General features: G+C 38.2%; 1 protein-coding gene across 1 annotated transcript in view; it reads left to right on the top strand.

Annotated features, from left to right (window-relative positions):
• Positions 1-14,413, top strand: part of MROH2B (maestro heat-like repeat family member 2B) — a 142,460-nt gene that overhangs the window by 23,984 nt on the left and 104,063 nt on the right. Inside the window, exons 9-11 of the mRNA XM_006889584.1 lie at positions 431-500; positions 3,943-4,056; positions 11,218-11,291. Of these exons, the coding sequence (XP_006889646.1) occupies positions 431-500; positions 3,943-4,056; positions 11,218-11,291 (258 nt within the window). The remainder of the gene's footprint in view (positions 1-430; positions 501-3,942; positions 4,057-11,217; positions 11,292-14,413) is intronic.

Below are 14,413 nucleotides of genomic sequence, written 5' to 3'. Positions count from 1 at the left end.
CATACTTTGGACATGTTGTAAGGAGTGACCGGTCCTTGGAGAGGGACATCATGCTTGGGAGGGTGGAGGGACGGCGCAGGAGAGGAAGACCCTCTATGAGGTGGATTGATTCAGTGACTGGGGTAATCAGGATGAGTGTATCAGAGACAGTGCAATTGGCACAGAGCAGAGCAGAGTTTAGGGCTGTTGTACATAAGGTTGCTATGAGTCGCAAACGACTTGACGGCACATAACAACCGTAACATGTCTATATATGTATACACATACACAAAATCTGGAACAAGAGGTGTATTAGGGGCCGGGTTCAGGGAGGGGGGGGGATACAAGGTGACAAAATGTGCAACAATAAATGAATAAATAAAAGGGGGGAAAGTCTGACTGTCAGATTTTAACGATTTTCCAATTTCACACCCATTTCCTCCTCATTCAGGTATGCAGAGTTGCAGAGCCTCCAGTAAAAGAAAATGAACTTGAAGCCTCAAGCTGTTTCCTTATTCTAGGTAAACCAGTATCCTGAGAGTTTTCATTTAATCATTAACTGTCATCTTCTAGTAGCAGTGAGAGTATGATCAAGAGTGTACTCATTGTCACATTAGTTACTTTCACACTCAGATGAAGTATTTCTTGTGTGTCTACCCTTCTTCCTACAAGTTCTCTGGAGGATAATATGTAGTGTGAGCAGTTTTCCTAGTTTGCCCAGCATTAGGAGCAGAATATTCAGTACTAAAACCAGAAAATCCCAAGCACACTGGAATGAGTTTTTAACTTTATTAATAATTAATTATCTCTTCATTTATGAGTGTATTTGAACATATACCAAACTCAAAGACACCTTTTTGTTGGTGGTGGTGTTAGTACCTAAGCCTCTTTATTGCCAGTAGGCAGGAGATCAAGAGACATACTGCACTGGGGAAAGTCTACATATACTCAGGGATCTCTTCAAATTACTGAGGAACAATGATGCTAGTTTGAGAACTAAGTTGCGTCTGATCCAGATCATGTTCTTTTCAATCATTTTTTATGCTGCTGAGACCTAAACAATGAATAAAGATAACAGAAAAAAAATGTGATGCCTTTAAACTGTCTTGTTGGGGAAGTATACTGAATATCCCATGGTCCGTCAAAAGAACAGATACATCTTGGAGAAAGTGCAGCCAGAGAGCTCCTTTGAGGCAAAGATGGTGAAGCTTCATCTCACAGATTTGGGGCGTGTTGCTAGAAAAGGCTATTCCTTGGAGAAGGACATCAAGCTTTGGAAGGTGAAGGAACAGAAGATCCTCAACCAGGTGAATTTACATAATGACAGCAACAGTGGGCTCATGTGCATCAGAGATCTCGAGGACGGGACAGGATAGGACAGGGTTCAAAGCTATTGTCCACAGGGTTACTGTGAGTTGTGCGCAACTGCACCAACAACAAGCCTCTTTGATCATTTATCAATGGATTCATATTTCTATTTTCCTTCTTCATTTTTTTCTCTGTTCTTCTTGCTTTTGGTTTGAATGTCATTCTCAGGTGACCTAGAAGACATCAAGACCACAGGGACAGGAGACAAAACTATTCTGAAGCAACATCCTGGAAACAAGGGGCAGCAAAAACCACACCAGGCCAAAGCCTCAACATGTCCACACTCTCCCAAAATATGACATTCCTATCACTTCATGGCACATCTTTCCATTATATTCTTGTTGTTGTTGTTGTTGTTATGTATTGTCAAGTCAAGTGCCACTCATGTGACCCTGTGAACAACAGATCTGAACTCTGTCCTATCCTGAACTGTGTTCCCCATCTCTGACACGCTTGAGCCCATTGCTGCAGTCCGTGTGTCAATTCATCTCATTAGGAGCCTTCCTCGCCTTCACTTACCTTTCCAAAAATGATGCCATCACTTCAAGCAATTGCTGCCTCCCTGACATGCCCAAAGTATTTGAGAGCCAGCTTTCCTGTCCTTGCCTCCAAGAAGCACTGTGAGTGCACTATTTCCAAGACATATTAGTTGTTCTTTTGGCAGGCCATGATATAGTCAGTACTCTTCTCCAACAAAACAACATAAAAGCATTGACTCTTCTTCTCTCATCTTTAGTCACTGTCCATCTCTTAGAGGCATCACACAGGATTGGAAATACTATACTGTTGTTACTGTTATTGTTAGGTGCTCTTGAGTCAAATAAAACAAATAGTTGTTATTGTTTTGTACCATTAAGTCGGAACCAACCCATATCTCACTTTCCGGCATCTCTTTTGAGGCATTTAATCACACAAGAAGAAATCGCCCAACCTTCTCTTGCAGACAGTTGGTGGACTCATTAGGTATCCTCAAATTAGTTCTGACTCTACTGAATTAAATACTGCCAGGTCATGTGCTATCCTAGCAATCATTGCTATGTCTGATGCTCCCAATGTTTAAAATCAATCTATCTTGTTGAGATATTTCCTTTTATACTTTCTCTTTAAATTTTTATGTTATACTGGTTTATTTACAAAGTTCCAACACATTGTTTTTCACAGTGGGTCTTTTCCATTTCCATCACTCCCCTCACCCATCAAATTGCGCACCCTATGATTAACCTCTTCCCCCTTCGCATATTGTCACCCTTCTGCTCCCTACCTCCCCTGCCTTGAATCCTCATTATAATTGTCCCCTACACAGTGGTAGTAACCTAAACAGGACTGTACTGGTACAATAACAGGCACATAGACCACGGGAACAGAATTGAGAACCCAGAAATAGAGCCAGCTATCTATGGTCAACTAATATTCAATGAGTAAAAAAACCCTATCAAATAGGGAAATGGCAACGACTTCAACAAATGATGCTGGCAAAACTGGACTGCTACCTGCAGAAAGCTGAAAGAGGATTCACATCTCACACCATACACAAAAATCAACTCAAGGTGGATCAGAGACCTAAGAGTAAAACCCAAAATCATAAAGTTTGTGAGAGAAAAACTGGGATATTTTCTCTTTTTTGATGGCCCTATAATTCTTCTTCACTGGACAGTCTTATGACTTAGTGGTAATGAATTGTGTTAACATTCAAAGGTATACCATTCAAATTCACCAGCTGCTCTGTGTACAAAAAATGGGTAATGTCTTCCAAGCCCCGGAGAACCCACTAAAAAGTTAAAAAAAAAAAAAGAGGCAATTCTGATTTGATGGGACAAAACAATAACATAATTCTTCAGTTTCAAAAGTCCCTTTTCCCTATGTCCCAACCTAATTAACCAACCAGTTTTATCCCTGACAATTTCAATACAAATTCTTCTGTTGAGCCACCTATTTCTTCATCCTTCCCTGCTTCCTGCACTACCCCTCCATCAATCCAAATTCTTGGCTGGCATTTACCCAAGGAAAATGACATTTTCCTTCAAGAAAATCCAAGTTGCTAACAATAATAGCCATTTAAATCAATTATCCAGATGCACAAAACAGCAAGTAAGTTGAGCGAGAAGTCAAACACTGGAGTTTCTGAATTGTATCCTCCAGTATTTCCAGCATTTCCTCACTTGTTGCTTCTAAAATCTAATAGAACTAGTTTTCTTCACAATTTGTTTTTTATCATTTACTGTTATAAATAAAATAACTACTGTATTGTGGCCTTTTGTGGAAGTTTCAGGGATGTTAATTACTGTCCATAAGTCATGGCAGCCCAGAGGGACAGACTGAAGGAACCTAAAGAGAGCAGGAAGTTAGAGATTCTGCTTTTTCTACATCCTCAGTACTTACAAGCAGCAGGGGTCACTATCAAAAGAATTTAGAGAGTCTTTTTTAGTAACCAAATTGCTTAATTCATTCTCTGGTACTAAAGCTTGCAACAATGAGATCAAATTACCAGCCCAAAATGACTTGACAATCCCCACAGAGGCTCCTCTCCCCAGTCACAAGTATTTTACCTAAGATGAAATTGACTTCTTACAATCTCAGTATTTCTTAAACCTGCAGCCCAATCCAACCCTGCAGACCTGCTGGAATTTTTTGATGAGCAGATAAGAAGTAATAGTGAGGCTATCCGAATGGGAGTCTTATCTTTGTTAAGATCGACTATCAGTGCTGAGAGTAAGTAAACGAGATAGAGCCAGTTATCCTATTTTTACAATAATGGTGTTATAAAGTATTTGTCCTCATGAGACTGACCATAATACTCTCCAGTCTCTCCTAAGTTATGAAGTTGTTTTTTTTCTTAATTGTGGCTCCAGAGTGCTGCGTAGATTCCATTGTGTGAATGTACCACAATTTCTCAGTCCATGCAGCCTGTTCAGGACCCAAAGGGGGAAGGGATGGGAGCAGATGGAGAAGGATGGGGAAGAGAGGGGTGAGGTTAGACAGGAATAAAACAATAAGACTGCACAATTTGGTGGGTGGAAGGAGGAGGTGATGGAAATGGGAAGGATTTGTCAGGGACCTAAAAAGACAAGGTAATGATGGGCAAGATTCAATGGTGATTAATTTTCTATAACTTAATGCATGGCAATGATTGTATGAAACACAGTGTGAATGTGTAAAACATAATATATGTAAAATTTGTAAGCAAACCAATATAAAATAAAAGAGAAAGAGATGAAACAAAGAATCAGACTAAAGTCAGGGAGTGCATTCAATTGATCTTATGTCTTTGAGATGTTTGTATAAACATCTTTAAGGTGCTTGTATGACCTCATTTTGTATACCCTATCCTATATCTGTGAAATGTTTAGATAGCCTCATACCAATCTGACTCTTTTTTGTTCTTTTAAAATAGGCATTCTCAGTTAACTTTCTTCTCTCATGTTTGTTATAGAAACATTACGTTGAGAAAGATGAATAGAATATTACAGAATCAGATTTAAAATTGAGCAGATCTCACTAAGTTACTTGCTCTCTAGGGCATAGTTTCATTTAGTTTTAATTTTTATTTTATAATGATTTACTTATCAAGTTTGTATACATTACATTGTTTTTCACACTGGGTCTTTCCCCTTTCCTTTACCCACCCCTCCCTCCACCCATCAAATTGTGCAATATGATGATTAAGTCCTCACCCTTTTGATCCCCCCCCCACCTTGATTCCTCTTGCACAGTCTAAAATAATGATCTTACGAAGTAATTGTCCTTATAGGATTGAACTAGTTCACTTAGCATAATGCTCTTTAGTCCCTCCCAAGTTAGGTACTAATTTACAAAATCATTGTTTCTGCATTCTGCATGATATTCCATTGCGTGAATGTACCATAATTTCTCAACCCATTCCATTGTGGTTGGACATTTGGGCCATTTCCATTTTCTTGCCATGGTGAATAACACTGCTATGAACACTGGTGTGCATGTCTCTGTTTGTACTTCAGTTCTCATTTTCTCAGGGTATATTCCAAGTAGTGGAGTCATATGAAATTTCTATGTTCAGATTTTTGAGGAAATGCCCAACTGCCTTCCAGAGTGATTGTAACATTTTACAATCCCACCAACAATATATAAGGGTTCTTATCTCTCCACATCCTCTCCAACATTTATTACTTAAAGCCCTGCTAAATTTTGTCACTGCTACTAGGGTAAAAGGACATCTCCTTGTGGTTTTGATTTTCATCTCTCTCATTGCCAGTGATTTTGAGCTTTTCTTCATATATCTGTTGCCCATTCAAATGTCCTCTTCTGTGAAAAGTCTTGCCATGTCTTTGATTATCAGGGTTGCTGATTTTTTTTGGGTTGGTTTTTTTTTGGTGTTGTTTTGTTTTTGTTTTTTGTTTTGTTTTTTTTTTTTTTTTTTGCTTGTGGAGGCCCAGGAGTATTCTATAAAATTTTGTTATGAGACTCTTGTCTGAGATGGTATTGCCATATGTTAGTTCCCAGTCAGTAAGTTTTCTTTTTATCCTGTTGGGAAAATGTTTTAATGAGCACAAAGATTTAATCTTTAGAAGATCCCATTCATCAGTTTTATCCTCTTCAGATTGCACATTTCTGGCTATATTGGTAGTCTCTTTATACTATGGCCAAGGCCTTCTAAGCTTGGTCTCAGTTTGTCACTTATGAACCTTATGGTTTAGGGCTTCACTCAGGTCTCTGATCCAACTTGAGTTGATTTTTGTGTATGATGTGAGATGTGGATCCTGTTTCAGCTCTCTGTAGGTCGCAGTCCAGTTTTGCCAGCACCGCTTGTTGAAGAAGTTGTCATTGCCCCACTTGATATGCTCATTTCCTTGTTGAACATCAGTTGGCTGTAGACAGATGGGTCCCTTTCTAGATTCTCAGTTCTGATCCATTAGTCTATGTGCCTGTCATTGAACCACTATCATGCTGTTTTTGCTACTACTGCTGTGTAGTAGGTTTGGAGGTCAGGGAGTGCTATGCCTCCCACTTCATTTTTGTTTTCAAAAGTGCTTGCTTATTAGGGGTCTATTTCCTCTCCCAATAAACGTGACAATTTCTCTTTCAATCTTCTTGAAAAACGAATTTATTATGTGTATTGAGATTTCATTGAACATGTACATTGCTTTTGGCAGGATTGTTATTTTCACAATATCGAGTCCTCCTAAATATGAGCAGGGAACATTTTTCCATTTCTTCCTTTTATTGTGTCTTGGAAATAGTTTTCTTCGTATAGGGTTTTTGGGTCACTATTTATGTCCACACCCAAGTATCTCAATTTGTGGTTGACTATTGTAAATGGTATTGCTTTCTTGGTCTCCTTCTCTGTAGTTTATGTCTTCTGACTCTTTATTAAGTTTCTTTTGAGTTGACCTATCCTTTGGTGAGAGTGGTGTGTTAAAGTCTCCTACCACTATTATGATGATGTCTATTTCTTTCTCCAATTCTGTTAACAGTTGTTTTATGCATTTAGCAAGTCTATCATTTTGTCATAGATGTTGACCAATGTTATGTGTTCTTGATCAGCTGTGCTTTTAGTCATTATATAATGCCCTTCCTTATCTTTCATAGTGATTTTCATTCTGAAGTCTATTTTATCATAGATTATTATTGCCAATCCTGCTTTTTTGTAGATGCCATTTGCTTGGTATATTTTTTTCCAGCTTTTGATTTGGAGTCTATCTTTCTCCTCATTTATTAGATGTATCTCTTGTAGACAGCATATAGATGGGCTTTGTTTTTTTATCTATTCTGCTACTCTTTTCTCTTGATTGGTGCATTAAATCCATTGACCTTGAATGTAATTATTGACAGGCCAGGTTTTATCATTGTCATTTTGCTGTGGGTTGTTGTCGTTGTTGTTGTGGTTGCTGCTGCTTGTTACTATGGTCCATCCACTTCCCTTTTGTATCTCTACATGAAGGACTTTCCTTAAAAGTTCTTGTAGATTTGGTATTGTTTCACAAATTATTTAAGTTCTTTCTTTTCTGCAGAAGATGTGATTTCTCCTTCATATTTGATGGAGAACATTGCTTGGTACAAGATCCTCAGTTGACAATTGTTTCAACTTTCTTTATACGCTATCCCATTGTATTCTTGTTCACATAGTTTCTACTGAAAAATCAGAATTAAATCTGCTTTTCCTTTGTAGGTGACTTTGTTTTTCTTGTGCTGCTTTCAGTATTCTATCCTTATCCATTATTTTGTAGAATTTGACTATGTTATGTCTTGATGTTTTCCTTTTTAGGTCTAGTCTATTTGGTGTTTGTTGAGTTTCCTGAATGTGAATTTCCTTTTTCTTCATAATACCTGGAAAGTTTCCTTCTAGTACCTCTTCTACAGGCACTGGAGACTGTTTTGAAAGTCATCTACAGGAGCTGGTTCTACAGAGGCTGGGATTGGTGAGCACTAGGGTGGAATGTTGATTTGATAAGGAAAGTGAGGCCATGTGATAAGGCCTTCTATTAAAAAAACCCATTTGGGCCCTCAGGCCTGAGGCCTGAGGTCAGAAAGTTAGGCTACCAAGCACAACTTGGGTGATTTTAATCTGCGGCCCTCTGGCCTGGTTTAAATTGTTTTTTGTCAAACATTCTTCTAAGTGGTATAGCACTGGTCTGTGTATTACTGTACAGAGGTAACTCATGGTTGCTGTGATACTAAACACTGTGACACCTATGTTCCAAATGTGATAATGGTTTCCCATGGTAGACAGTGTTTGATGGAGCTTCCCAATTCAAACAAGCTTGGCAGCAGGAGTGGCATCCACCTCTGAAACAGCTTGCCTCTGAAAACTCTATAAACAGTGCACAGGTCTTTTGTTCATAGGGTCGCTATGAGTCTACAATTCAATGGCACTTAATAGCAACAACAACCTCTTCCACAGTTTTCCTCAGTGATTTCTCTATCCCTCTCATATTCTGGAATTCCAGTCGTATGTATGTATGCCTTTGATGTTTTCCTACATGATTCAAATGTCTTCTTCATTTTCTTTATATCTCTGATTTTTCTTCTAGTACGTTTCCAGTGACACGTTTGTCTTCTAGCACTCTGCTCCATCTCTTTTCTTCTACTTTTTTGTCCTTCATGCATGTTGGACACTTCTACCATTTAAGTCTTAATGTTATGGACTGCATTTTTATACCTTTCCATTATTTCTAGTACTGTGTTAGCAGTACCCTATCTTGTGATGATTTTTTTTAAGTTCTTATACATCTTTATCTATAGTTTCAATTCTTTCTTTTATTTTTGCATTTTCTTTATTTGTGAACGTTCCTCCTCATCAATATATTTCTTCTGACTCCTATATATCTGGAGCATATGCTTTTCTACTGGTTTCCATTGTTTCATCCATCATTTGCAACTTCTTCCATAATTGTTAAAATAACTATTCATCAATATGATTTTTTCTGGTTCACTACCTCTAGGTTATTCCCTTTATTTGTGGCTTCCATTGTTTCTTCCATCATTTGTACTTTCTTTTGTAGCTATTCAAAGATCTCCATATCAACATATATCATTTGCCTTCTTGACTCTGGAATACTCATGATGTCTTGGTTTTTTTTTTTTTTGAGAAGGCTTAATTTATTTTTTTACAGTGGTAAAGCTGCCTGCTGCTTTCTTGACATTATATGAAGTTTTTCTAGATAGGTGTCAGTTCACTTCTATTGTGATTATGGAAGTTGTTGTTGGTTCTTTCCTTTATAACGTTACTAATTACTTGCCACGTTAAAATGTTCAGTCTATGGGGTGAGCTACTCATTGTACTGTAGTTCCTTTCTGGGAAAATTTGCGTTTCCTGGGGTTGAGTCTAGGATGTGGCTGTTGTTCACAATAGGGTGTGAGCTGATTCTATTTTACTTTGTATTTAAGAATGCTTTTGGCTGCCAGTCTGAGGCTATTTCCAGGTTGGGAAGATAAGCAGAATGGACAGATTATGCAAAGATGTGTTGTCTGATTTGGGGTTGAGACTAGGGTGTGGCTGTTATTCATAACAGGGTGTGAGCTGACTGGATTTGCCCTTTTATTTTAAAAGGGACTCATAGCTCATGAGTCGCAGGTGACTCGACGGCACATAACAACAACAACAACAATTTTAAAAGGGTTTTGGGCCCTCAGGACTGCTTTTTGTGGATCTCCTGAATGAAACAGGCTTGGAAGCAGGAGTGGAAGCCACATAAAAAAATAAAAAAGCTTGCCTATGGAAACTCTATGAACTTGGAGAAAAGATGAAAGTTTTGTGTTCAAGACTTTCGTTCATAGAGTTGCTATGAGTTGTCTAAGACTCTAAGGCACTCAACAACAATAACAACAAAGTCCTAAGGTTCTCTCTGTTCTGCATGGCAGCCCTGTAGGAATTTCACCCTGATGTAGTCCCTTGCACTAATTCAATAGGCCTCCTTCACGTATTAAGTGACTGAATGATGTGACACCAGGAGCTCTACTTAAGCAGTTTCTCATGTACCTTTTTTCCTTGAGCCTAATGTCTTCCTTTTTCTCTGGAGTGGCATAAGATTAGGTATCAGAGCTGCCAGCTCAAGTAGCTTGTGTGCAGTGGGTCTGAAGTCAGCCCTCTCTCTCTCTCTTTTAGAGCTATGAGATTCTTTCTACTGCTTGTAGTTCTGTGTACCAAAATCTCTTGTCCTATTTGGCCCCAGGATGACCCCACAGACTCATAGACAAGGATCTCCAAATTACAGGACTTATCATCTCAAGGATACCTCAGTCTCATCTGCCCACAAGCAGTAGTGAGTGCTTGCTTTGGGCCCAGAGCCTCATACTCCTCATCTTTTCTCCTGAAGCTTAGTGTCTTCCTTTGTCTCTGGTGTGGCTGGAAATCAGTACCTCCAGTGGCCTAGTTTTTGGGTGTTGAGCTGCTAAGGCGATTCTACTCTGGCAATTCAAATCCTCTAGCAACTCTGAGGGAGAAAGATGGACAGAAATTTTCTCCCATGCAATTTATAGCTTCAGAAACCTAACAGAGAATCACCTATGAGTTAGTTATGACTTGACAGCAATGAATGAGCAAATGGCCCTAAAACCAAATAGAGGTAAGTATGTGCAATTTTCTAGAGATTGGTACAAGCAGAGAGCAGTCTACATTAAGAAATTATGGTATTTCATTGATCCTGGGAAGCACAAACCTCATTATTAGGATGCCTCTTAAAATTGATATCAGGGGGAGCTCTGGTGGCCTAGTGGCAAGAAGCTGCACTGCAATCCCAGAGGTACACAGTTTGAATCCACCAGATGTTCTGCCGGAGAAGGAGGGGCAATCTCCTCCTGTACCAGTCAGATCTGATTTGACGGTACACGCACACAAAATATTTTTTTAAAAAATTGATATCAGGATGCTTTTAAAACTGATATCTCTAGCAAATAAAATAGGATCATTTTGCATAGTGTTAGATGTTGTTGTTGATTGCCTTCAAGTTGAGCATGACTCATAGTGACTGTATGAACAAAAAGCCTGAAGCCTTTCTATAACTATCATTATAACTATAATTATCAAATTTCATAGAATTTCCAGAGGCGTGTTGCTTAGGAATGGGTGCAGCTCCTGCTATATATTTATATCATTCACTGAACAGTAGAATTCACTGAACAATCCGCAGATAAGAAATATGATCTAACAAAATTTAGAACTGATCCACTTTGGAATGTAATGTTTTAAACAAGAATAAACTATAAGGAAATAAAGGAAACCACTAACATCTTCAAAATGTTAGTAGAAAAAGGGAATGTAGAAATAGAACAAAAAGTTGTGAAGGACAAGATGCTTTTGGATTATATGTAAAAACTCTAACGTGTTTTCATCAAACCTAGAACAAATTTACTTTACTCCTACTGAACTGATCTCTTATTTTCTTCCCTGTTTTTCAGAGCCCAGGTTGAGAGAGCACATGACTACAATTGAAAGAATAGTCAAGGTTATTATGAATGACCTCAGTGTAAAAGTAAGAATTGATAGATACTTTTATTTGCTTAGCTGTAATTTTAAGACCTAATGGAATTACTTTGACTCTTTAAGAATTATCTTATGAGACAGTTTTATAAAAAGATCCATGACCAATTACATTTTAAAAAGAGCATTATCTTTTTTTTTTTTTTTAACTGCACCAAGGTAAAGCCCTCAAGTACATTCTGCCCTGGAGCTTCTCAGTATGAAATTAACCTTTGCTCATGTCATCACTACAATAGTATCACTAAATAGTTTCATAATTAATTTTAATGATACTCTATCTTCCTTCAGAAAGAATAACTTCTAAATATTGTTCATGCCATCAATAACCTATTTTTTCCAAACCAGGAAGTATATCCTGCTAGAGTTGTTTTTGTTAGATGCAGTTGAGTCAAGTACAACTCACAGCTACCCTAGGAACAACACATTGGAACCATGTTCGATCCTGCACCATCATTACCATCTCTGACACACTTAGCCAATTGATACAGTCACTGAATCAATACATCCAATTGAATATCACATTCCCTTTAGCTCACTGCCTAACTTTCCAAGTTTGATGTCCCTTACCAAGGAATAACCTCCTAACACGCCTGAGATATGTGAGATGAAGCTGTACCATCCTTACCTCCAAGGAGCACTTTGGCTCCACTTTTTAAAAGACATATCTGTTCTCTTGGCAGAGCATACAATATCCAGTGCTCTTCTCCAACACCACAATTCAAAGGGATCATCAGTTCTTCTGTCATCTTCATTTATGGTCCAGCTCTCAAACGAATAGCAAGTGATTAAAAAGACCATGGCCTAAGTTCAATTCACCTTAATCTTCAAAATTGCATCATTGCTCCTCAGAAATTTGAAAAGATCCCTGACAGCTGACTGCTTAATGAAATACATCTACTGACCTCTTGTCTGCTGGTAACAAGGGTATTGATTACTGATCCAAGTACAGTGAAATAATTAACAATGTCAATCTTTTCTCCATTTGTCATGATGTTCATTTTCAGTCCAGTGGTGATGATTTTGTCTTCTTGGTGTTAAGATGCACCCTTTGATCTTCTGCAGCAAGCATGTCAAGTCCTCCTAACTGTCAGCAAGAAAGATTTTGTAATCTCCATAAAGTAGATTCTTGATGAGTCTTCATCCAATCATGATCTCAAATTCTTCACAAAGCACAGCTTCTTGAATGATTTGTTCAGCATACAGATTGAATAGATATAGAGAAAGGATACAATCCTGATACACATTTTACCTGACTTTATACCATGCAGTGTTCCCTTGCTCTGTTTGCACAAGAAATTATCAGTCTAGGGGTAGGTTTTAAGTTTCCTGGGATTCCCACTCTTCTCAATGTTTGCCATAATTTGTTATGATTCACATAGTCAGATGGTACTGCAAAGTCAATAAAACACAAACAAACATTCTTGTGATATTCTTTTTTTCCCCTTTTTCTACTTGTTTATTTACAAAATTTGAACTTTTTGTTACTGGAAAAAACATATTGGGGGTACAAGGAGGTGAGGGTTGGGGGCAGAAGGGTGAGGATGGGCAGGGATGCAGTTGTAGAGCTGCACAGTTTGGTCGGTGGGGGAAGCAGGTGAAGGAAATGATAAGGGTCCAGAACATTTTTAAGAACAATTTCCATTTCCTTTTACCCCCCCCCCGCCTATCTAATTGTACAACCCAATGATTAATCCCCCCTCCTCCTGCACATCCTCATCCCTCTGCTTCCAACCTCTCCCACCCCTCTTGGATCCTTATACTCATTTTATAATCATGGTTTTATATAATATTCATCCTTGTGTGACTAAGTTAGTTCACTCAGCATAATGCTCTCCGCCCCCTCCCAAGTTAGGTAATAATTTACAAAATCATTGCTCCTGAGTTGGGCATAACATTCCATTCTATGAATATACCATAATTTTTCAGGCCATTCATTTGTTTTTGGACACTTGGACTGTTTCCATGTTCTTGAGATGATGAATTCTTGGCTTTCAGCCAGGATCCATCTGGTATCAGGAATGATATCCCCGGTGTCATGGCCACTTCTAAACTCAGCTTGAACTTCTGTAAGTTCCCTGGCAATGTATTGTTGTAGCCATTTTTAAATAATTTTCAATAATATTTTGCTTACATGTGGTTTAATTATGTTGTAAAATAATTTTCACACTCTGTTGGATCAACCTTCTTAAGAAGGAGAACAAATATGGATCTTGTCTGGTCAGTCTGTCAAGCAGCTATACTCCAAATCCCTGTCACAGACTGGTGAGTACATCCAGAGCTGCATCTGTTGTTTGAAGAATGACAATTGGTATTCTATCATTTCCTTGGGCCTTCCCCCCCCCCATTAATGCCTTAAGGGCAGTGTGAGCTTCTTCCTTCATTACCATTGGCTTTTGTTCATATGGTCAAAAAGATGTCTTTACACATGGACCTTACCTGATGTACTGCATAGGAATCAAGCTGACTACATCTCTGTAAAAAAATTGTTAGAGGAGCTTAGCATCAGCAGTCAAAACCAGGTCAGGTGTTGATGGTTGTAAATGTTTAAGTTCAGCTGAAGCTGAAGAAATTGAAAGTAAGTTCATAAGAACCAAACTACAGCCTTGAGTCTATTCCACCTGAATTTAAAAATCATTTCCGGAAGCACAGGGATGAGGACAATTTGATGAGTAGAGGGAGGAATGGGTAACATAAATGGGAAAGATCAATCGAGTGTGAAAATCAATATATGTGAGCTTTTAGGTAAACCAGTATATAATAAAAATGTTAATTTAAAAAGTCATCTCTAGAATAGACTTGAGGTATTGAACAGTAATGATTAGCATCAGATAAATTTCTGGATGAAATCAAAGATACAATCTATGAAAATAGCAGAAGGTTGTTACAAAGACAGAAGAAGTAGGAAAAAGACCAAAGTGAATGTCAGAAGAGATACTGAAAATTGCATACTGCATTGAGAAACCAAAACAAAGGGACAAAATACCAAAGTAAAAGATAGGAAAATAATTTCTCAAAGGGCAGCTCAAGAAGAATAAGCAAAAATTGCACTCAGTCCCAAAAGGACAAATACTGTCTAAAACATTAAAATGAGTATAAGGATCTAAGCAGGGGGAG

This window comes from Elephantulus edwardii, unplaced genomic scaffold (genome assembly GCF_000299155.1).
Source record: "Elephantulus edwardii isolate Elephantulus edwardi_28Jun2011 unplaced genomic scaffold, EleEdw1.0 scaffold00079, whole genome shotgun sequence".
In the NCBI taxonomy this organism is placed as follows: domain Eukaryota; kingdom Metazoa; phylum Chordata; class Mammalia; order Macroscelidea; family Macroscelididae; genus Elephantulus; species Elephantulus edwardii.
Note: the sequence above shows the minus strand (reverse complement) of the source record. Positions and strands in the feature narration are given on the sequence as shown.